Here is a 23,403-nt window from a genome sequence, read left to right on the forward strand (position 1 = left end):
AGGGGAACCTGGGTGGCTCAGTCAGTTAAACATCTGCCTTCATTGGCCTTAGTCTCAGGTCATGATTCTAGGGTCCTGGGATGGAGCCCTGCCACCAGCTCCCTGCTCAGCTGGTACTCAGCCCAACCTTGTGTGTGGGCTTACATGCTCTCTCTTCTCAAAGAAAATCTTTTTGAAAAAAATAGTACTACAAGAAAGATCCTTGTAGCTCCACATTAAAAAAAAAAAAAACTATTTTGAGGATTGAGGCAATAATTCATGCACAATGGTCTTTTTTTTTTTTTTTTTAAAGTTACCCATGGGGGGAAAAATTAAGTCTTCCTCACAAATATGTTCTCTTCCCTATAGACTACCATGATTAGTACTTTCTTGTGTATCTTTTCAGTCAATTTTTGAATATATAAGTACATATATAAATTCTAACCTTTAAATTTATTTATTTATTTACTTTTAAAAAGATTTTATTTATTTGAGAGTGAAAGAGAGTGTAGCGTGCAAGCACATGAGCAGGGGGAAGGGGCAGAACAGAGAGGGAGAAGCAGACTCCCCACTGAGCAGGGAGCCATGACCTGAGCCAGTGCTTAACTGCCCCAACCTCTTTTTATAATACAGTAGTAGGATATTTGTTGTATCTTGCTATTTTCCACTTAATAATGTACCTTAAGAATCATTCTACATCAGAACATATAAACAGCCCTTCTTCCCCTGTCATTTCTTTTTAATAAGTGCAGAATACACATTTTGTGGATGAGGTAGTTCTATAAATTAGGTTATCCATTACTTGAAGGTTTTATTACAAAACATGAAGATATTGGCACCAGTTGGTGAAAAGCTGTTTGAGGGGAAGGAGGTGAAATTTTGGATTAGAGGGACAAAGGAGAGGGGCTGAATTTGATTTCTTCATGTGGACTACTGGAAAGTCTGTTTAAATGTCTCCAAAGTTGATCTGATCCATATATTGCCTCACTGTTGTGTTAGGTATATGGAATATACTTGATGTTTTTTGTTTTTGTTTTTGTTTTTTTTACTTGATGTTTTTAGAAGTGGGTTTTTTTTTTTTAAGTTACAGTCTTAAACATATAGAAATGAGGATGTACTATAATTTTTTTCTTGACTCCTTTTTTTTATTGTTGTAAAATCACATAACATAAAATTAACTGTCTTAATCATTAAGTGTAATGTTCACTGATATTAACACATTTATGATGTGCAACCATTACTGCCATTCACATCCATAACTCTTTCGATATGTAAAACTGGAACTCTATACCCATTAAACTAACTTCCCCATTCTCCCCTCTCCCTGTTCCAACCCCTGGCAATCACCATTTTACATTCTGTCTCAGATTTTAACTGCTCTAAGTATTTCATGTAGGTGGGATCATATAGTACTTGTCCTTTTGTAACAGGTTTATTTCATTTAGTGTAAAGTCCTCAAGGTTCATTCATGTTGTGGCATGTGTCCTTTTCAAGGCCGAGTCATATTCCATTGAATGTATATACTACATTTTGCTTATCCTTTCATTCATTGATGGGTAATTGAGTTGCTCTCACATTTTAGCTATTGTGAATAATGCTGCTATGAACTTAGGTCTACAAGTAACTCTCTGAGATTCTGCTTGCAATTCTTTTGTGTATATACTGAGAAATGGAATTGCTAGATCATATAGTAATTCCATTTTTAATTTCTTAAAGATATCGCCATGCTGTTTTTCATAGTGGCTTATCATTTTATACTCCCATCAACCATATACAAGGGTTCCAGTTTCTCCACATCCTCATCAACATTTGTTATTTTCTCTTTTTTTAGAGTGGCCATCCTAATGGGTGTTAAGTGGAAACTCATTGTAGTCTTGATTTGTATTTTCCCTAATAATCAGTGATATTGAGCGTCTTTTCATGTGCTTATTGGCTATTTGCTTTTTTTAAAGATTTTATTTATTCATTCATGAGAGAGAGAGAGAGAGAGAGGCAGAGAGAGAGAGAGGCAGAGACACAGGTAGAAAGAGAAGCAGGCTCCATGCAAGGAACCCAGGTGGGACTTGATCCCCGGGTCTCCAGGATCATGCCCTGGGCTGAAGGTGGTGCTAAATCGCTGAGCCACGTGGGCTGCTCCTTATTGGCTATTCGTATATCTTCTTTGGAGAAATGTCCATCAAGTCCTTTGTGATTTTTGAATTGAGTTTTTGTTTTATTGTCCTTAAGTTTTAGGAGTTCTCTATCATTGTGGGCATTAATTCCTTATCAGATACATTTTGTAAATATTTTCTCCCATTCTATGGGTTACTTTTTTGTTCTGTTGATACTATCTTTTTTTTTTTGATACTATCTTTTGATGCAGAAAATTTTATTTTCATGAAGTCTTGTTTGTCTGTTTTTTCTGTTGTGACCTGTACCTTTGGTGTTCTAAGAGATCAGTGCCAAATCCATAGTTATGCAGCTTTTGCCCTATGTTTTCTTTTAAGAATTTTATAGTTTTAGGTATTAAATTTAGGTCTTGATTGATTTTGAATTAATCTTTCTCTGTGGTATTAGGTAGAAGTCCAGCTTCATTCTTTTGCATCTGGATATCCAGTTTTCCTAACACCATTTGAAAGACATTTTCCCCTATTAAGTGTTCTTGGTACCCTTGTCAAAAAAATCATTTGACTGTGTATGTGAAGGTTTATTTCTGGGCTGTTTTATTGCTTTGTATGTCTGTGCCATGCTCTTTTGATTACTGTAGTTTTGTAGTAAGTTTTGAAATTAGGAAATTTGGGTCCTCCAGTTTTGTTCTTCCTTTTCAAGATTGTTTTAGCTATTTGGGGTTACTGAGATTCTGTATGAATTTTAGAATGAGGTTTTCTTTCCTTTCTTTTTTCTTTTTCCAGTTAATGGGTAACTTTATTTTCTTTTTCTTTTCAAAATTTTATTTTAAATTCTGGTTAGTTAACATACACTGCAATATTGGTTTCAGGAGTAGAATTCAGTGATTCACCAGTTACTTAAAACACCCAGTGCTCCTCATAACAAGTGCCCTCCTAATGTCCATCATCTGTCTGGCCCATCCCCCACCCACATCCTTCCATCAACCCTCAGTTCTCTATCTTTCAGAGTCTCTTATGGTTTGTTCCCTTCTTTCTTTTATTTTTCCTTCGCATATGTTCATCTTAAATTCCACAGATGAGTGAAATCATGTGGTATTTGTCTTTCTCTAACTTATTTTGCTTAGCATAATATACTCTAGCTCCATCCACATTGTAGCAAATGGCAAGATTTCATTCTTTTTTATTATTTTAAAAATTATTTTTATTTTTGAAGGAGAGAGAGCGTATACATGCATGTGAGTTGGGTGGGGGTGGGGGTAAGAGGCAGAGGGAGAGAGAATCTTAAACAGACTCCATGCCTAGCTCAGAGCCCAACCCTGAGATCATGACCTGAGCCGAAATCAAGAGGTGGATGCTTAACTGACTGAGCCACCCAGGTGCCCCAAGATTACATTCTGTTTGATGGCTGGGTAATATTCCATTGTATAATGGAATATTCCATTCCACACACACACACCACATCTTCTTTTTCCATAGAATGAGACTTTCTATGTCTGCAAAAAAACAGATTTTGATAGCGATGCATTATGTAAATCATACTGGGTAGTGTTGACATTTTAACAATATTAAGTGTCCTAATCCAATGGAAATAATAGTACATTACTTTGTTTTCTGTGAAGATTCAAGATCATGTTTATGGCAAGAACCAAGTCACCAGTAAAATTAGTCCGTCACTTTCTAATTTTGATTATTTGATGGAAAAAGGATTATTGACCCACAAACAAATTAATAATCTAGTAACATAGTTTCTTCTTTTTTGTGGTAGATATCCCAGAGGAGGAAGCCAGATATTGGACCTACAAATTGGAACAAATCAATGTCTTGGAAACTGACAGTGAGGTAGGAATTGCCTTATTTGTGATACAGAGAGATGGAGAAAATTTCTTTCTAGGATGCTTTATAGTTTGTTAAGGGAGGGGCCCAGAAACATGTTGAAAAATGAAAGAATTAAAAAAAAAAACGAAAAATGAAAGAATTTAAGCTACATTAAAGAACAAAGGGAGCTGGAAGGAATCATTCATTAGAAAGATCTAACTCCCACTTTTTCTATTTTTCTCATTGTCCCCCATAAATGGCTGAGTTGGCTTTTAGTCTGGCTCTAGTAAGTGAGAACTTATACTAGGGAAACTGTCCTCTTGTTACACAGACAACATTTCTTCCAATTCCCAGATTTTTGGATAAACAATTGACCCTTGAATAACAGGAATTTGAACTGTGTGGGTGCACTTACAGTTTTTTTTTTTTTTCTGATAAATGCAGTATAATTCTGTAAATGTATTTACTCTTATGATTTTAACTTTTTTTCTCTAGCTTATAAGAATATAGTATGTAATACATAAAAGATACAAAATATGCTTTAATTGACTGTTTATTGGTAAAGCTTCCCATCCGCAGTAGGCTATTAGTAGCTAGGTTTTTGGGGGATCGGAAGTTAATATGTGAACTTTTGCCTGTGTGGAAGGTCAATGCCACTAGTCCCCCATTGTTCAAGAGTCAACTGTATATTGTTATTTGTATGTTCTTTTTAGGGATGCTTGGGCTATTAAATGCTTGGTCCTATCCTTCTCTCCAGAGATAAATCTGGTGCACAGTAGGGAACTCAGTCTGGGCCATCAGCAATGGGGAATGTTTTTGTTACTGGTGGTGGAGGGAAAAGATCAGATTTTCATTTTTGGACATGTTGGGCTGTTACAAAATTGGTCTGATTATAAGGTAGAATTTGGAGTGCCAGCAAATATTTCAATGGAAATGTCTGATAAGCAACTTCATTAAAGAATATGAAGGTCAGGATTAGATAGGGTGAGGAGCTATAGGCATAGAGTTTGGATACATGAACATAAGTGCATTTGGAGTCAGCAAATACATTTTCTTTTCTTTTCTTTTTTTTTTTTTTAAGTGGTGTATCACTATGAATTGTGGATTTTGATATCATTGATTTGTTTTTAATCCATTGCAGTCATTGTTCTTTTTGATACTAAAATCATCTCATCTTTGGTTAGTGGGATATTCAACTTGGATTCTTTTTTTTTTTTTTTAAAGATATAAAAAAAAATAAAAGATATTATTTATTTATTCATGAGAAACACAGGCAGAGGGAGAAGGAGAAGCAGGCTCCCTATGGGGAGCCTGATGTGGGACTAGATCCCAGGACCCTGAGATCACGCCGACCCAAAGGTAGACACTCAGCCGCTGAGCCATCCAGGCGTCCCTCAAGTTGGATTCTGTGTGCTTTTTTTCCCTGTTTTTATCATGGAAAATTTTAAGGAGATATAAAAATAGAGGGAATAATAAAATGAAACTTGTACACTTACTCCTAAGATTCAGTAATTATCAAGATTTTGTCACATTTGGCTGCAAAATCATTTAAAAAACACAATGTAGAATCTTATCTTTTTATTCTCTGATGTGTATATAGCAGTTCCCATACCCAGGAACCCCTTGAGTCAGACACACTAAATTAAGACTAGCTTAGGGATCTCCCACTTGATAGAGTTGAATTGTACCACCATTTATTACTTTTCTTACTCATGGGCAATTAAATTTCACTAGTACAAATGTATGCTGCAGTGAACATTTTTGAGTCTATTTTTCCATGTTTATGTATAAAAGATTCTTTGGGTATATACCCAGGAAGTAGAATTGCTTGGTTGTGGGGTATGCCCTGTTTAGTCATACTAGATATTGTAAATTGTTCTCCAAAATAACTCTACCAATTTATATTCCATTTTCCTGCTTCTCTGTATACTTACTGATACTTGATATTACCAGATTAAAAATTTTTGCTAATTTAATAAGTTTAAACCATTGTTGTTTTAATCTGTTTTTCTCTGTTTATTGATAACATTCATTCATTCATTTATTTGACAAATTACTTACCAAACACTAAATACCAGGCATTGTTTTAGATGCTTGATAAACATCAAAGGTTAAACAAAGAGCCCTGTTCTCATAGATCAAATAGGAGGAGGCAGACAATAAGTAGGATCGTAATAAATATAGTAAGTGTTAAAGTTTGAGAAGTGCTATGGGGGGAAACCTGTTTTCACCAGGTAGTTTTGCATTTTTTTTGTTAGATATTCATTCCTAATCATGGTATTCTAAAAAAATTACATTTTCTAATAGTTCATTTTTGTTATAAGGCAAAGCTTTGTTGTTCATTTTTAGTATTGATCTTATTCAGCAATTTAAAAAATTTAATTACAGTATAATTTTAATTACAGCATTATATTAGTTTCAAGTGTACAATATAGTGATTGAACAGTTCTCTGTATTACTCAGTGCTCATCACGATAAGTGTACTCTTAATCCCCTTCATCCTAGTTTATCTCCCCTACCTCTGATAACTATCAGTTTGTTCTCTATGTTTAAGAATCTGGTTTTTGGTTTGTCTCTTTTTTTATTGTTGTTCATTTGTTTCTAAAATTCCACATATGAGTGAAGTTGTATGGTATCTGTCTTTTACTGACTTATTTCACTTATTAATATACTCTTTAGATCCATCCATGTTGTTGCAAGTGGCAAGATTTCATTATTTTCTGTGGCTGATTAATATCCCATTGTGTATATATACCGCATCTTCTTTTTCCATTCATCTATCCATGGACACTTGGGTTACTTCCATAATTTGACTATTGTAAATAATGCTGCTTTAAACATAGGGGTGCATACATCCTTTCAAATTAGTGTTTTTATACATTTGGGTAAATATCTAATAGTGGAATTACTGGATCATATGGTAGTTCTATTTTTAACTTTTTGGGAACCTCTATACTGTTTTCCACAATGGTTACACCAGTTTACATTCCCACCAGCAGAGGGATCTGTCTTTTATTCCTTATTGGAATTAGTAATAGCAGTATCTACCTCTGATACTTGTATCATAGTTTATTGCTTTAAAGTACTTCACATATAAAAGTGTATTTACATATAAAAAGTGTTTTGTGTTTTGGATTCAACTACTTGTAGTGCCCTGTACCATTAATACTCCTATGTAAGCTGCCATAAACTTTTGTCGAGATTATTGCAGTAATTAGTCTTTCCCTCTTGTTCCCTATAGTTTATCTCACACAGCAGTAGGACTTTTTTTTTTTGTATATAATTTTTTATTGGAGTTCGATTTGCCAAAATATAGCATAACAGTACTCATCCCGTCAAGTGTCCCCCTCAGTGCCTGTCACCCAGTAACCCCATCCCCCCGCCCACCTCCCTTTCTACCACCCCTTGTTTGTTTCCCATTGTTAGGAGTCTCTCATGTTCTGTCACCCTCTCTGATATTTCCCACTCATTTTCTCTCCTTTCCCCTTTAATCCCTTTCACTTTTTTATATTCCCCAAATGAATGAGACCATATAATGTTTGTCCTTCTCCGATTGACTTACTTCACTCAGCGTAATACCCTCCAGTTCCATCCACGTTGAAGCAAATGGTGGGTATGTGTCATTTCTAATGGCTGAGTAATATTCCATTGTATACATAAACCACATCTTCTTTATCTATTCATCTTTCGATGGACACCGAGGCTCCTTCCACAGTTGGGCTATTGTGGACATTGAGCAGCAGGACTTTTAAAGTGTAGTCAAGTCATACCTCTCTTGGGTTTAAAAGCATAAATAGCTTCCTTTGGGGTGCCTGGATTCCTCAGTCAGTTGGGCAGTTGGATGTCTGCCTTTGGCGTGGCTCATGATCTCAGGGTCTTGGGATCCACCGCATTGGGCTCCCTGCTCAATGGGGAGTCTGCTTCTCCCTTTCCCTCTCCCTCTGTGGCTCTTCCTGCTTGTGCTCTCTCTGTCTGTCAAATAAAAAAAACTTTAAAAAAAATTATAAATGACTTCCCAATACACTAAAGTCCATAATCCTTACCATGACCTCTGTCAAGGCCTTTGTGTATAATGGGGTACTCAAGAGGTATCTGTTGAATGAGTGGCTCATTCATTGGCAGTGTTAGAGCGCTCTATCTTGCCTAGTACATCAGAGTGTAGTAATAAGTGACAGAGTCAGGATGAGAACTCCAGATCTCATGTTTACAAATTGCTGGACCAAATTATATTTTTTGAATCCTCCAATAGGCTCTGAATCAAACTATTTTTCAGACTGTATACCTGTGTTAACTTTTTCTTTCCTTTTTTCCTTTTATTTATTTATTCATGAAAGACACACAGAGAGAGGCAGAGATATAGGCAGAGGGAGAAGCAGGCTTCCTGCAAGGAGCCCAATGTGGGACTGGATCCTGGATCCTGGGATCATGCCCTGAGCCAAAGGCAGACGCTCAACCGCTGAACCACCCAGGCATCTCAAGCCACCCAGGCGCCCCTGTTGTTGTTGTTGTTCTTTTTTAAATTTAAGTTTAATTTATTCATGAGAGAGACACAGAGAGAGGCAGAGACATAGGCTGAGGGAGAAGCAGGCTCCCTCTGGGGAGCTCCATGTAGAACTTGATCCCAGAACCTTGGGATCATGACCACAGCCAAAGGCAGATGCTCAACCACTGGGCCATTCAGGCACCCCTGTGTTAACTTGTTTACCTGCTCATCCTTAAGACTTACATTTAGTTCTGATCTCTCTTTTTTTTTTTTTAAAGATTTTTAAAAAATTTATTCATGAGAAACAGAGAGAGAGAGAGAGAGAGAGAGACAGAGACAGACAGGCAGAGAGAGAAGCAGGCTCCACGCAAGGAGCCCGACGTGGGACTTGATCCCTGGTCTCCAGGATCACACCTCACACCCTGGGCTGCAGGCGGCGCTAAACCACTGCACCATCGGGGCTGCCCAGTTCTGATCTCTTTTATAGAACTTTTTTTTTTTTTTGGCTTCAATAATCTGTTTTTATGGTTGTGATGGTGGTGTTGGGTTGGGGAGACTAGAGTATAAGTTGGAAGAGGACTCTAGTAGATTTTAGATATTGTGTTACGTGTTTAAGTAATTTCCCTTCCCACATGACCTTGTGAGAGAAGTGCTATTACATTTTTAAAGATGAGAAAACTCACTTTTAGAGAGATTTTCAGTTCCATCACCCAAATGGAGAAATTTATACAAGATCCATAAGAAAACTCAGAGGACTGAGCTTCAAGCTTTCTAAGGCACCTCTAAGTCTTCTACAGCTGCCTGGCAGAGCTGGTTCATACCCAGGTGCCCTTGGTTGGAACAATCTCTGCTATCCTGCTTTAGCCTGTTGCATTGGGCAAAAGCCACATTTCATAGTCTGGCCTCTGTGTCAGGGTCACGTAGGTGAATGAGCAGGATGATCTGTTTCTGTTCAGTAAAAATTTAACTCTAGTCAAAACCTAAACCTTTTACATATTGCTGTGATCCCCCCCCCCCCCCACTTGGACCTCTTATCTGTGTTTTTTTTTTCTTTCTCCTTTCTGCTTCTAGTATTCTATTCAAGAAGAAAGCCAGAGGAAGCCATTGCCCACTGCTGCCGCCCAGTGTTGTAAGTGAGAAACTTGTCTCTGAATGTCTTTAATCACAGCTTTCTGTCAGTTCTCCAAACATGACTTTTTTTGAGTTGGGGAGGTTGGAGATGTAAACAGAAGATATTCTGGAAGCACACCTATTCAGGTTTATATCTCCAGTGGTTATCTGACCATAGCTTTAGAAGAGTCCTTTTGATTTTGTGTGGCTGTAGGCAGGGCAATGATGCTCATCTTTTATCTCCATTTGCAAGCTGTTACCCATGGAGGAATGATTTTCCCCCCATTTTTCTTTTAATTTTCCCCCCATTTTATCCCCTTTACCTGTTACTGTTCTTTAAAGCTCAGTTTAAATGTCAATATAATGTCATCCCTCCTGGGAAGTCTTCTTTCTGTTTCCTCCTTCCCCCAGGTCTAGCTTAGGTGTCTTTCTTTTGCTTCCATAGTATCCTGTACATACATTCATCATATAACCCATTATACATTATAATCTATGTATATTTCTTTGACAAGAACACAAAGTTTTTAAAGGCATAGACATTCTTCCATTTTATTTCTAGCGTCTTTCTCAGTATCTGATACATATAATGTAAGCCTCAATGAAGTTTGATAAATGATTGAGAGAACTCGTCATTTTTCTTGAAATTAATTTATCCAGACTTCAAAAATTCATTCTTGAAAGGAGCTGTGTATTGTTGGTATATTTCTACCTTCTCAGTTTCTCTCAAAATAGTCTGAGGTGACACTAACGAATTGACTTGGTATCTGTTGTCTTTACTTTTTCAACCTCTGGGAGTGTGTGTATGTTTTTCTTTTGTGTTACTATAGTTTTTCTGAACCAGATGCTAAACTCTTTACAACTGCTATTTGATAGTTGTAGTTATTGTAGTAATACTGGTAAAAATAAGAGCCATAGTAACTAACATATCTTGGGGTCTTACAATATGCCAGATGCTGCTATCAGAACTAAAATTATGTACTGACTTATTTAATCTTCAATAACCCTAAGACAGTTTTTACTGTTGTCCCATTTTTCAGATGAGGAAACTGAGGCATAAAGATATGGAGTATTTGCCACAAATCATATAGGTAGTAGATAGTGGAGTAAATATCCTAACACAGACAACTTGATTCCATATCCTATGCTTGCAACCATTATAACCTTCATAGTGAAAAGGAAAACCTCCATTCATGGTTTGTAAATCCCATAGGTTGTCTTCCATTTTATAGGCTACTTTCTTGATAAAAGTAAGACCAATGGCAGACTTCAACATATTTTCTTTCTTTAAAGAAAATTTTCTATTTTTTCTGACTTATTGCTCACTTTTTTCCCCCCTTTCCTTATAGATAGAACTAAGAATTTATCAAACATTTAGGGTCATAGGAGACCAGAAGAATCTGAATTGAAAACCAGGTTATAAATTAAAATCTATAGGTCCTTTCCAGAATTCATTGAAATGAGCTAATTTTGACCTTTTAAATTTTTATCTATCTATCTGTCTGTCTATCTATCTATCTATCTATTTATTTTTGGGAGAGAGACAGAGTGAGAACAAGACACAGAGGGAGAGAGAAAGAATCTTAAGCAGACTTCACAACCAGCCCAGAGCTGGTTGAGACATGGACCTCAGTCTCACAACCCTGAGATCATGACCTGAGCTAAAATCAAGAGTTAGACGCTTAACTGATTGAGCCGCTCAGGCAACCCTGACCTTTTTAATCTTTTGAACCTTTTTCCAGGACTTCTAATGAGATAAATGGAATGATTGAGATTTCACTTCCCATTCTGTCCTGCACCCATATGATGAAGTGCAGTTGAAATGATTAGAGATCAAATGCCAAGAGAGCTGGAGGAAATAAAAGGCCATAAATAATCAACAAGTTTATTAATTTTCATAAGCTTGTGGGCTAATTTATTTTTCTATGAATGGTCTGTTCCTGTCTTTTGACTATTCCCTCATATATTTTTATTTTGAAAATTTACAACAGAAAAGTTGAAAGTACAATATAATGAGCACCCATTTACCCTTTAGTGGTAAACATTTTGCCACATTTAGTCTGACTTGTTCCCACCTCTCTCTCATGTCTTTATCTCTGTCTCGGTATATACATACACAAAACTGTATGTATTTTCTGAATCATATAATCTTCAGACTTCATGACACATCAGCATGTATCTCTTTGGAAGTAAGACAGTCTATGTAACCAAAATACTATGATCAGACTCCAGAAGTTTAACACTGACCCAATAATATATCTAATATTTAGTGCATATTAAGAATTCCTTAATTCGGGATCCCTGGGTGGCGCAGCGCTTTGGCGCCTGCCTTTCGCCCAGGGCGATCCTGGAGACCCAGGATCGAGTCCCATGTCAGGCTCCCGGTGCATGGAGCCTGCTTCTCCCTCTGCCTGTGTCTCTGCCTCTCTCTCTCTCTCCGTGTGACTATCATGAATAAATAAATTAAAAAAAAAAAAAAAAGAATTCCTTAATTCTTTTTTTATTTTTTAAAAGATTTTATTTATTTATTCATGAGAGACAAATATTTTTTTAAAAGATTTTATTTATTTATTCATGAGAGACAGAGAGAGAGGCAGAGACATAGGCAGAGAGGAGAATCCAGTTCCTCGCAGGGAGCTCAATGTGGGACTCGATCCCTGGACCCTCAGGATCATGCCCTGAGCCAAAGGCAGATGCTCAACCGCTGAGCCACCCAGGTGTCCCAGTCCCCCAAATATTTTTATAGCTATTTTCCCCCCACTGTACGATCCAGTCAGAATTGCACACTTTATTTGGTTGTCCTGATTCTTTAATATCCTTTAATAATCATACAAAAGAATCCTTGCCGTTTTGGACATTTATGACATTGGTAAATAATATTTTAAACTTACATTAAAATTATAGCTATTTTTTTCCAATTAGAAAATCATTCAATTCAGCAGTCAAATTTTTGGAAGTTTATTAAAGTAAGTAATCAAGAGGCAGATAAAGATTTGTGCATAAAGATGTTGATTACAGATTATTTAAATAACAAAGTTTGAAAATCACTATAGTTAACAGTAAATGATTATAATCATAAGATTGGGCATTATGCATTTGTTTAAAATTATGCTTTGAATAATAAAAGGGACATTTTTATGAAACTTTAAGTTAAAGGGGCACCTGCGTGGCTCTATTGGTTAAGCATCTGACTCTTGGTGTCAGCTCAGGTCATGATTTCGGGGTAGTGAGATCGAGCCTGCTTGGGATTCTCTCTCTGTGCTCTTCCTCACTCACACATTCATATTTTCTCTCTCTCTCTCTCTCTCAAAAGAAAAATAAAACCTTAAAAAAAAAACCCTTTAAGTTAAAAAGTATATAAAACTAGGGTGCCTGGCTGGCTTAGGCAATGGAACCTGTGACTCTTGATCTTGGGGTTGTGAGTTCAAGCCTCATGCTGATGTAGAAATTACTGAAAAATAAAATCTGTAAAAAAATATATAAAACTGTGTGTGTATGTGTGTGTGTGTGTGTGTGTAATTTAAAGCTTGTTGCTATGGATTGAATTGCATACCTGCAAAATTCATACCTTGAAGCCCTAGGCCCTGTATGACTGTTGGAGATAGGGCCTTTGAGGAGGTGATAAAGGTTAACTGAGATCATGAGAATGAGGCCCTAATCTGATAGGGCCAGTACCCTTATAAGAGGAAAGGACAACAGACTCTGTGTGAGGACATAGAAGCTGGCTGTCTGCTAGCCAGGAAAAAAAACCTTCACTAAGAATACAATTAGCTGGTACCTTGATCTTGGACTTCCCAACTTCCAAACGGTGGGATACAAATATTTGTTGTGAAAGCCACTCATTCTACACGATTTTGTTATGGTAATCAGAGCAGATTAATAGAGATTTTGGTTCTAAGAGGTGGGATGCTGCAACAAACAAATACCTAAGAATATGGAAGTGGTTTTAGAACTGGGTGATAAGGAAAGCCTGGAAGAATTTCAAGGTGTTTGCTAGAAAAAGCCAAGATAGCTGTGAAGGGATAGGGATGTTGAAGCCATTCTGGAGTAGACTCAGGTGGAAGTAAGGAACAGTTGGTTTGTTGGCAGTCATTGTTACAAAGTGGCAACAAACTTGGCTGAATTGTTTATGAAAGGTAGAATTTGTAAGGTGATTTCTAAGCAAAGTATTGAAGATGTGGCTTGGGTCTTCCTTACTGCTTATAGTAAAATGACAGAGGAGAGAATTGAATTGAAGAAGGAATTGTTAAGTAAAAAACAAAACAAAACAAAACAAAACACCCAGAATTTAGAGATTTGGAATATTCTTAGCCTATTTATATTGATTAAAAAAAAAAAAGTTTGTTTTGAAGAGAACAGTAAAGAGAACATGGCTTTGGTTTATGGAGTTAACTAGCAAACTCAGCAGAATACAGGAGTAGAGATGGATTATACCAGCAGAGACACTGCCAGTTTGAACTAACAGGGATAAAAAAAGAGGGAGGCAATGAAAGGTGATGGACTTTTTGGATTCTACAGGATCAGACCATAACATTATTTGACTATGAACATGTGCCTTTCTTGAAGAAAGAGAAGAACGACCTGGAATGTGACTTAGAGAATATCAGAGCTGCCACTCCGAGCACAGGCCTAGTGGGCAATGCTGTGTTTCCTTCTCTTTTCAGAGGGAGGCCACTGAAGAGAGCCACGGGGTCAGGGCCATCCTGTAAGGGATGAGCTGCTACTCCAGTGGGCCTGAAAGGTGGGACATCAACCAAAGAGGCTTATTCTACTACCTTAAGATCTAATATGATTTGCCTTGCTAGGTTTTGAACTTGCTTAAGACCTGTTACCTCTTCCTTTTTTCCTTTTTCTTTCTTGTAGAATGGGAATCTCTCTCTTATGCAGGTCCCACCATTGTATTTTGAGAGCAAATAACTTGTTTGGTTTCACAGGTGCACAGCTGGAGAGGAATTTTGCCTCATGATGAATCATAACTGGAGTCTCACTCATATCTAGTAGATATTTAAGTGAGACTTCGGATTTTAGAGTTGAACTGGATTTAAGACTTGTGGGGCTGATGGGGTGGAAAAAATGTATGTTGTGTGCGCTAAAGATGTGAATTTTGGGGGGACCAGAGGTGGAATGCTGTGGGCTGAATTATAGTCCCCTAAAATTCATATGTTGAAGCCCTAAACCCCCAATGTGATTGTATTTAGAGAGAGAACCTATGAGGAGGTGTTAAAGGTTAAATGAGGTCATGGGAGGGGCTCTAGTCTAATAGGGCACCAGAACCCTCTCTACCATATGAGCACACAGCAAGAAGGTTTCCAAGGTAGGAGAGCTATCACTAGAAATTGAACCCTGCCAGAACCTTGATCTTTGACTTTTAAGCCTCTGGAAATTGTGAGAAAATAAATTTCTACTATTTAAGCACCCAGTCTTTATTATGGCAGCCCCGGCAGATTAATCTATGTGTATAACTGCCATCTTTCCATGCCATCATGATGGTGTGCATGAATGTCCTGGCAGAGGCTCTCAAGAGCATTAACAATGCTGAAAAGAGAGACAAATGCCAGGTTCTTATTAGGCCATGCTCCAAAGTCATCATCTGGTTTCTCACTGTGATAATAAAGCATGGTTACATTGGCGGATTTGAAATCATTGATGATCACAGAGCTGGGAAAATTGTGAACCTTACGGGCAGGTTAAACAAGTTTGGAGTGATCATCCCCAGATTTGATGTACAGCTGAAAGATCTAGAAAAATGGTAGAATAACCTGCTCTCATCCCGCCAGTTTGGTTTCATTGTACTGACAACCTCAGCTGGGATCATGGATCAGAAGAAGTAAGACAAAAACACACAGGAGGGAAAATCCTGGGATTCTTTTTCTAAGGTTGTAATTCATATGTGCAAGTAAAATGCTTTAGTGGAGCAAAAGTGTATGTGTGTGTGTGTGTATATATATATATACACACACACACACACACACACACACATACACATATATATGTATATAAATGTATTTATATATTTAGGGGGAAAATATCTGGAAATAGAAGTACCAAAATATTAATCAAATTTGTCTCTGGTATGTGGGATTGACATGTTTTTTTGGTTCTTCCCATTTTTTTAAAGATTTTTATTTATTATTATTATTATTTTTAAAGATTTTATTTATTCATTCATGAGAGACACAGAGAGAGACAGAGACACAGGCAGAGGGAGAAGCAGGCTCCATGCAGGGAGCCCGACGTGGGACTTGATCCCGAGTCTCCAGGATCACGACCTGGGCCGAAGGCAGTGCTAAACCGCTGAGCCACCCAGGTTGCCCAGATTTTTATTTATTTATGTGAGAGAGTAAGAGAGAGAAGGAAAGAGAAAACACAAAGGGAGAGGAAGAAGCAGACTCCCTGCTAAGCAGAGAGCCTGATGAAGGGCTCAATCCTAGGATCCGAATCATGATCTGAGTCGAAGGCAGACGCTTAATCAACTGAGTGACCCAGGTGCCCCTTTCCAATTCTAATCTAAAAGAAATCAATAAGTAGTTAGAAATGAAATTCCAGCAGGTTATTTTGAAGGATTCAAAAACTTATAACGTTTATATGGTACTACCTATTTTTTTCTTTCTTCTTTTAATTCAGTATAATTAACATAGAATGTTACATCCGTTTCACGTGTACAGTATAGTGATTCAGCAATTCTATACATGATGATAAATGTACTCTTAATTCCCTATAGCTATTTTACCTATTCCCCCACCCACCTCCCCTCTGGTGACTACCAGTTTGCTCTCTATAAAGAGTCTGCTTTTTGTTGTCTTTTTTTCTCTTTGTTCATTTTCTTAAATTCCACATATCGGTGAAATCATATGGTGTTTGTCTTTCTCTGACTTATTTCACTTAGAATTATGTCTTCTAGATTCATCTATGTTATTGTAAATGGAAGATTTCATTCTTTTTCTATGGCTGAGTAGTTTGCCATTATATATGTATACCATATCTTCTTTATCCATTCATCTATGGTATTAATGACTTTTTAACCCTCTTTTTGCATTTTTTGTTTTTTTTTGTTTTTTTTTAATTTTTTTTTTAAATTTTTTTTTAATTTTATTTTATTTATTTATGATAGTCACATAGAGAGAGAGAGAGAGAGAGAGGCAGAGACATAGGCAGAGGGAGAAGCAGGCTCCATGCACCGGGAGCCTGACGTGGGATTCGATCCGGGGTCTCCAGGATCGCGCCCTGGGCCAAAGGCAGGCGCCAAACCGCTGCGCCACCCAGGGATCCCTTTTTGCATTTTTTGCATCTTAAATTTTTTAAATACTTAACGATGTGCTACCTTTTTTTTTTTTTTTCAAAGAAATCTCTACACCCAACGTGGGGCTCAAACTCATGACCTCAGCTGAGATCAAGAGTCACATGCTCTACTGACTGAGCCAGACAGGCTCTCCCAACAATGTACTACTTTTAATAGCTAAAACTTATTAGGAAGAGTAATGGAATAATTGAGTCCTTGTTTTATTTTTTATTTTATTTATTAAATAAATTTATTTTTTATTGGTGTTCAATTTGTCAACATACAGAATAAACCCAGTGCTCATCCCGTCAAGTGCCCTTTCAGTGCGCGCCACCCAGTCACCCCCACCCCCTGCCCACCTCCCCTTCCACCACCCCTAGTTCATTTCCCAGAGTTAGGAGTCTTCCATGTTCTGTCTCTCTTTCTGATATTTCCCACTCATTTTTTTCTCCTTTCCCCTTTATTCCCTTTCACTATTTTTTATATTCCCCAAATGAATGAGACCATATAAAGTTTGTCCTTCTCCGATTGACTTATTTCACTCAGCATAATACCCTCCAGTTCCATCCAAATCGAAGCAAACGGTGGGTATTTGTCATTTCTAATGGCTGAGTAATATTCCATTGTATACATAAACCACATCTTCTTTATCCATTCATCTTTCGATGGACACTGAGGCTCCTTCCACAGTTGGGCTATTGTGGACATTGCTGCTAGAAACATCGGGGTGCAGGTGTCCCGGCATTACCTGCATCTGTATCTTTGGGGTAAATCCCCAGCAGTGCGATTGCTGGGTCGTAGGGCAGATGTATTTTTAACTCTTTGAGGAACCTCCACACAGTTTTCCAGAGTGGCTGCACCAGTTCACATTCCCACCAACAGTGCAAGAGGGTTCCCCTTTCTCCAAATCCTCCAACATTTGTGGTTTCCCGCCTTGTTACTTTTCCCCATTCTCACTGGTGTGAGGTGGTATCTCATTGTGGTTTTGATTTGTACTTCCCTGATGGCAAGTGATGTGGAGCATTTTCTCATGTGCTTGTTGGCCATGTCTATGTCTTCCTCTGTGAGATTTCTGTTCATGTCTTTTGCCCATTTCATGATTGGACTTTTTGTTTCTTTGCTGTTGAGTTTAATAAGTTCTTTATACATCTTGGAAACTAGCCCTTTATCTGATACGTCATTTGCAAATATCTTCTCCCATTCTCTAGGTTGTCTTTTAGTTTTGTTGACTGTATCCTTTGCTGTGCAAAAGCTTCTTATCTTGATGAAGTCCCAATAGTTCATTTTTGCTTTTGTTTCTTTTGCCTTTGTGGATGTATCTTGCAAGAAGTTACTGTGGCCAAGTTCAAAAAGGGTGTTGCCTGTGTTCTCCTCTAGGATTTTGATGAAATCTTGTCTCACATTTAGATTTTTCATCCATTTTGAGTTTATCTTTGTGTATGGTGAAAGAGAGTGGTCCAGTCTCATTCTTCTGCATGTGTGTGTCCAATTTTCCCAGCACCATTTATTGAAGAGACTCTTTCTTCCAGTGGATAGTCTTTCGTCCTTTGTCGAATATTAGTTGACCATAAAGTTGAGGGTCCACTTCTGGATTCTCTATTCTGTTCCATTGATCTATGTGTCTGTTTTTGTGCCAGTACCACACTGTCTTGATGACCACAGCTTTGTAGTACAAACTGAAATCGGGCATTGTGATGCCCCCACCTATGGTTTTCTTTTTTAAAATTCCCCTGGCTATTCGGGGTCTTTTCTGATTCCACACAAATCTTAAAATAATTTGTTCCAACTCTCTGAAGAAAGACCATGGTATTTTGATAGGGATTGCATTAAACGTGTACATTGCCCTGGGTAACATTGACATTTTCACAATATTAATTCTTCCAATCCATGAGCATGGAATATTTTTCCATCTCTTTGTGTCTTCCTCAATTTCTTTCAGAAGTGTTCTGTAGTTTTTAGGGTATAGATCCTTTACTTCTTTGGTTAGGTTTATTCCTAGGTATCTTATGCTTTTGGGTGCAATTGTACATGGGATTGACTCCTTAATTTCTCTTTCTTCAGTCTCATTGTTAGTGTATAGAAATGCCACTGACTTCTGGGCATTGATTTTGTATCCTGCCACACTGCCAAATTGCTGTATGAGTTCTAGCAATCTTGGGGTGGAGTCTTTTGGGTTTTCTATGTAGAGTATCATGTCATCAGTGAAGAGGGAGAGTTTGACTTCTTCTTTGCCAATTTGAATGCCTTTGAATTCTTTTTGTTGTCTGATTGCTGAGGCTAGGACTTCTAGTACTATGTTGAATAGCAGTGGTGAGAGTGGACATCCCTGTCTTGTTCCTGATCTTAGGGGAATGGCTCCCAGTGCTTCCCCATTGAGAATGATATTTGCTGTGTGGGCTTTTCATAGATGGCTTTTAAGATGTTGAGGGATGGTCCCTCTATCCCTACACTCTGAAGAGTTTTGATCAGGAATGGATGCTGTATTTTGTCAAATCCTTTCTCTGCATCTATTGAAAGGATCATATGGTTCCTGTTTTTTCTCTTGCTGATATGATGAATCACATTGATTGTTTTACGAGTGTTGAACCAGCCTTGCCTCCCGGGGATAAATCCTACTTGGTCATGGTGAATAATCTTAATGTACTGTTGTATCCTATTGGCTAGTATCTTGTTGAGAATTTTTGCATCCATGTTCATCAGGGATATTGGTCTATAATTCTCCTTTTTGGTGAGGTCTTTGGTTTTAGAATTAAGGTGATGCTGGCCTCATAGAACGAGTATGAAAGTACTCCACATCTCTTTCTTTCTTTCTAAACAGCTTTAGTAGAATAGGTATGGTTTCTTCTTTAAACGTTTGATAGAATTCCCCAGGGAAGCCACCTGGCCCTGGACTTTTGTGTCTTGGGTGGTTTTTGTTTTTTTTGTTTTTGTTTTTTTTTGTCTTGGAAGGTTTTTGATGACAGCTTCAATTTCCTCCCTGATTATTGGCCTGTTCAGGTTTTCTATTTTTTCCAGTTACAGTTTTGGTAGTTTGTGGTTTTCCAGAAATGCATCCATTTCTTCTAGATTGCCTAATTTATTGGCGTATAGCTGTTCATAATATGTTTTTAAAGTGATTTGTATTTCCTTGGTGTTGGTAGTGATCTCTCCTTTCTCATTTATGATTTTATTAAACTGAGCCTTCTCTCTCTTCTTTTTAATAAGGCTGGCTAATGGTTTATGTATCTTATTAATTCTTTCAAAGAACCAGCTCCTGGTTTTTTGATCTGTTCCACAGTTCTTCGGGTCTCGATTTCATTGAGTTCTGCTTGAATCTTTATTAACTCTCTTCTTCTGTTGGGTGTAGGATATATTTGCTGTTTTTTTCTCTAGGTCCTTTAGGTGTAAGGTTGCTTTAGTATTTGAGTTCTTTCCAGTTTTTGAATGGATGCTTGTATTGCGATGTATTTCCCCCTCAGGACTGCTTTTGCTGTATTCCAAAGATTTTGAACGGTTGTATCTTCATTCTCATTAGTTTCCATGAATCTTTTAAATTCTTTCTTAATTTCCTGGTTGACCCTTTCATCTTTTAGCAGGATGGTCCTTAACCTCCATGTGTTTGAAGTCCTTCCAAACTTCTTGTTGTGATTTAGTTCTAATTTCAAGGCATTATGGTCTGAGAATATGCAGGGGATGATCCCAATCTTTTGGTATCGATTCAGACCTGATTTGTGACCTAGTATGTGGTCTATTCTGGAAAAGGTTCCATGTGCACTTGAGAAAAATGTGTATTCAGTTGCGTTTGGACGTAAAGTTCTGTAGATATTTATGAAATCCATCTGGTCCAGTGTATTATTTAAAGCTCTTAGGGGATCCCTGGGTGGCGCAGCGGTTTGGCGCCTGCCTTTGGCCCAGGGCGCGATCCTGGAGACCCGGGATCGAATCCCACATCGGGCTCCTGGTGCATGGAGCCTGCTTCTCCCTCTGCCTATGTCTCTGCCTCTCTCTCTCTCTGTGACTATCATTAATACAAAATTAAAAAAAAAAATAAAGCTCTTGTTTCTTTTGAGATGTTGTGCTTAGAAGACGTTTCAAGTATAGAAAGCGCTAGATTGAAGTCACCAAGTTGTATTGGGAAAAGGAGAAAAAGAGAGGAGAGAAAGAAGGAAAGAAAAGAGAAAAAGAAAAAAAGAAAGAAAAAGAAAAAAGAAAAAGAGAAAGAAAAAGAAAGAAAGGAAAAAAAGGGTGGGGGAAGCAAACAGAAATAAAAAATCAAAAAAAAAAAAAAAAGGCGGGGGGTAGTATCTTCTGTTTCTGTATACTTTAAGTCCCTTGACTTCCCCTGGAACTTGTCAGTCTAGTTGGTCTTCCGGGGGAGGGGCCTGTTGTGCTGATTTTCAGGTGTTAGCACTTGGGGGAGCTGCTCTGCCCCCTGCCTGGTGCAGGGCTCAGTGGGGGTTGTTTACCCCGTGAGGCCCCAGGAGGAACAACCGCAGTGGCGGTGGCCAGCTCTGGAGCCCTGGCTTCAGCTCCCGCAGTAACTACAGAGCTCTCAGTCTGCAGGGGCCTGGATGCTCCAGGGGCGGGGCCGCTGATCTGCTCAGCTCGGGGCAGGAGCGTCCTTGCGGTCTTGTGCCCTCCTGGCCTCTGCCTGTCCCGGGGGAGGCCGGTTCCTGGGCTGTGTCCCCGGCGCCCCGTGCTGCCGGCCCTGCGCTGTTGGATTCGCACTCCGGCTACGCAACTGCCTCTCCGCGGAGCCGCTGCCCGAGCCCCTCCCAGCTGCTTCCGGAGCCGCGCAGCCCCCTCCGCGTGCAGCCTCTTCCTCTGCCGGTGCCGCCTCGGAGCTGCTCCCGGGGCTCGCAGCCCCCTCTCCACGGAGCCGCCGCCCGAGCCCCTCCGAGCTGCTCCCGGGTCAATGCGTGCGCGTGCTGCAGCCCTTTGGGGAGCTCGGCGCACTCTCCCCGTGCGCAGTTGCTCTGTTAGTGCCCCTGGGAGCCTGACGGCATCCCCGCCTTTCTGGGGTCCTGCTCTAACTCCCTGCCAGTGCCTTTCCGCCCAGGAAGATTGGTGAAGCTCCTGCTTCTCTGGGACAGAGCTTTCCTGTCCTGGGGGCGCTCGCCCCGGCCTTAGCCCGGCTCCTCGCGGGGCCCCTCCCCCTTGGATGCCTTTTGTTTCTTTATTTCCCCCCCCCCCCCCCCCCGTCTTCCTACCTCGATAGAAGCACGAACTCTTCTCACTGTAGCATTCCAGCTGTTCTCTCTTTAAATCTCAGGCCGAATTCGTAGATTTTCAGGATTATTTGACGGTTATCTAGGTAATTGGTGGGGACAGGTGACTTGGGGATCCTACTCTTCCGCCATCTTGCCCCGCCCCCCTTGAGTCCTTGTTTTAGATCTAAGTTTGCTGCTATCTCTCTGAGTGACTTTGGAAGTCTTTTTACTGTCTATTTCAGTTTCTTGATTTATAAAAAGGGAGAGTTGGTCTAAATGGTCTCTATGTTTCCTTTAGCTGTCATATCACATGACCCCATAACTTCCTAGTCCTGAGATACCTTCACATGGATGGTTCTTCCACTACCTTGTTTTTTTTGTTTGTTTGTTTGTTTTTAATTTTTATTTATTTATGATAGTCACAGAGAGAGAGAGAGGCAGAGACATAGGCAGAGGGAGAAGCAGGCTCCATGCACTGGGAGCCCGATGTGGGATTCGATCCCGGGTCTCCAGAATCGTGTCCTGGGCCAAAGGCGGGCACCAAACCACTGCGCCACCCAGGGATCCCCCCACTACCTTGTTTTAGGGTCAGTCTTTTGCAGTTACTTGTGAGATGTCTTCAAAGTATTTTCACAAATGACTGGACTACACCTGTAAAGAAGCCATTACCTTTAGCTTTGATTTGAAGGTTTCTCTGACTCCAATTATTTGGATATACTTTTTTTTTTTTTAAGAGAGGGAGAGCACACAGGAGGGTAGGGTGGGGCAGAGTAAGAGAGACTCTTAAGCAGGTTCTACATCTAGTGTGGAGCATAAGGCTTGATCTCAAGAACCCTGAGTTCATGACCTGAGCTGAAATCAAGAGTGGGTCACTTAACCAACTGAGCGACTCAGGTACCCCTCATGAATATATATATTTTTTTATCCCTCGCTGTTTTTTAGTGTTTTTTAGTATAGTTCTGTTACTGTCTTTGCTCAGATTGTCCCAAATATGGCCTATGGAGTCCAGTTAAACTAGATCCTGTGTACTTTTGACATGGCCTCATCATTCTTTAATACTTCCTTCCTTTCCTGGTGCTAGATGTTCCAGGCTCCTCTTGTCCTTTCCTGGCCTCAGTATTAGAATAAGTTACTTCTCCAGTGAGCCCTGGGCTTTTATGGAAAATGGTATTTAGAAATCAAGATCTTAGAAGTAGTCATGCTCATTGCTACTGTAGTACTATTGCTTTTTGGCTCTTTGAATGCACAGAGCTAGGAAAACATACATACCTAACTCATATGTTCATACTGTTATTACCAACTAACACTCTCACCACAAGGTTTTTCCCTCACCTTCTCCCATTTCATATTTGTATGTTTCTTTTCCTCTCAACGAGAATCCTTATTCCGAAGAATACCAAATTATGTATTCATTTGTTCTGTCCTATAATGTGCATAAGCACA

General features: G+C 39.0%; 1 protein-coding gene and 1 pseudogene across 9 annotated transcripts in view; both read left to right on the plus strand.

Annotated features, from left to right (window-relative positions):
• Positions 1 to 23,403, plus strand: part of UNC13B (unc-13 homolog B) — a 231,502-nt gene that overhangs the window by 73,862 nt on the left and 134,237 nt on the right. For 8 of the 9 annotated variants that reach the window (XM_072841810.1, XM_072841813.1, XM_072841815.1 and 5 more), the window contains exons 6-7: positions 3,853 to 3,926; positions 9,457 to 9,514. The exons of the other annotated variant lie outside the window; for it this stretch is intronic. In XM_072841810.1, the coding sequence (XP_072697911.1) occupies positions 3,853 to 3,926; positions 9,457 to 9,514 (132 nt within the window). The remainder of the gene's footprint in view (positions 1 to 3,852; positions 3,927 to 9,456; positions 9,515 to 23,403) is intronic. 9 annotated transcript variants of the gene reach the window in all.
• On the plus strand, positions 13,764 to 15,367 carry LOC140640964 (small ribosomal subunit protein uS8-like; annotated as a pseudogene).

This window comes from Canis lupus, chromosome 10 (genome assembly GCF_048164855.1).
Source record: "Canis lupus baileyi chromosome 10, mCanLup2.hap1, whole genome shotgun sequence".
Lineage (NCBI taxonomy): Eukaryota > Metazoa > Chordata > Mammalia > Carnivora > Canidae > Canis > Canis lupus.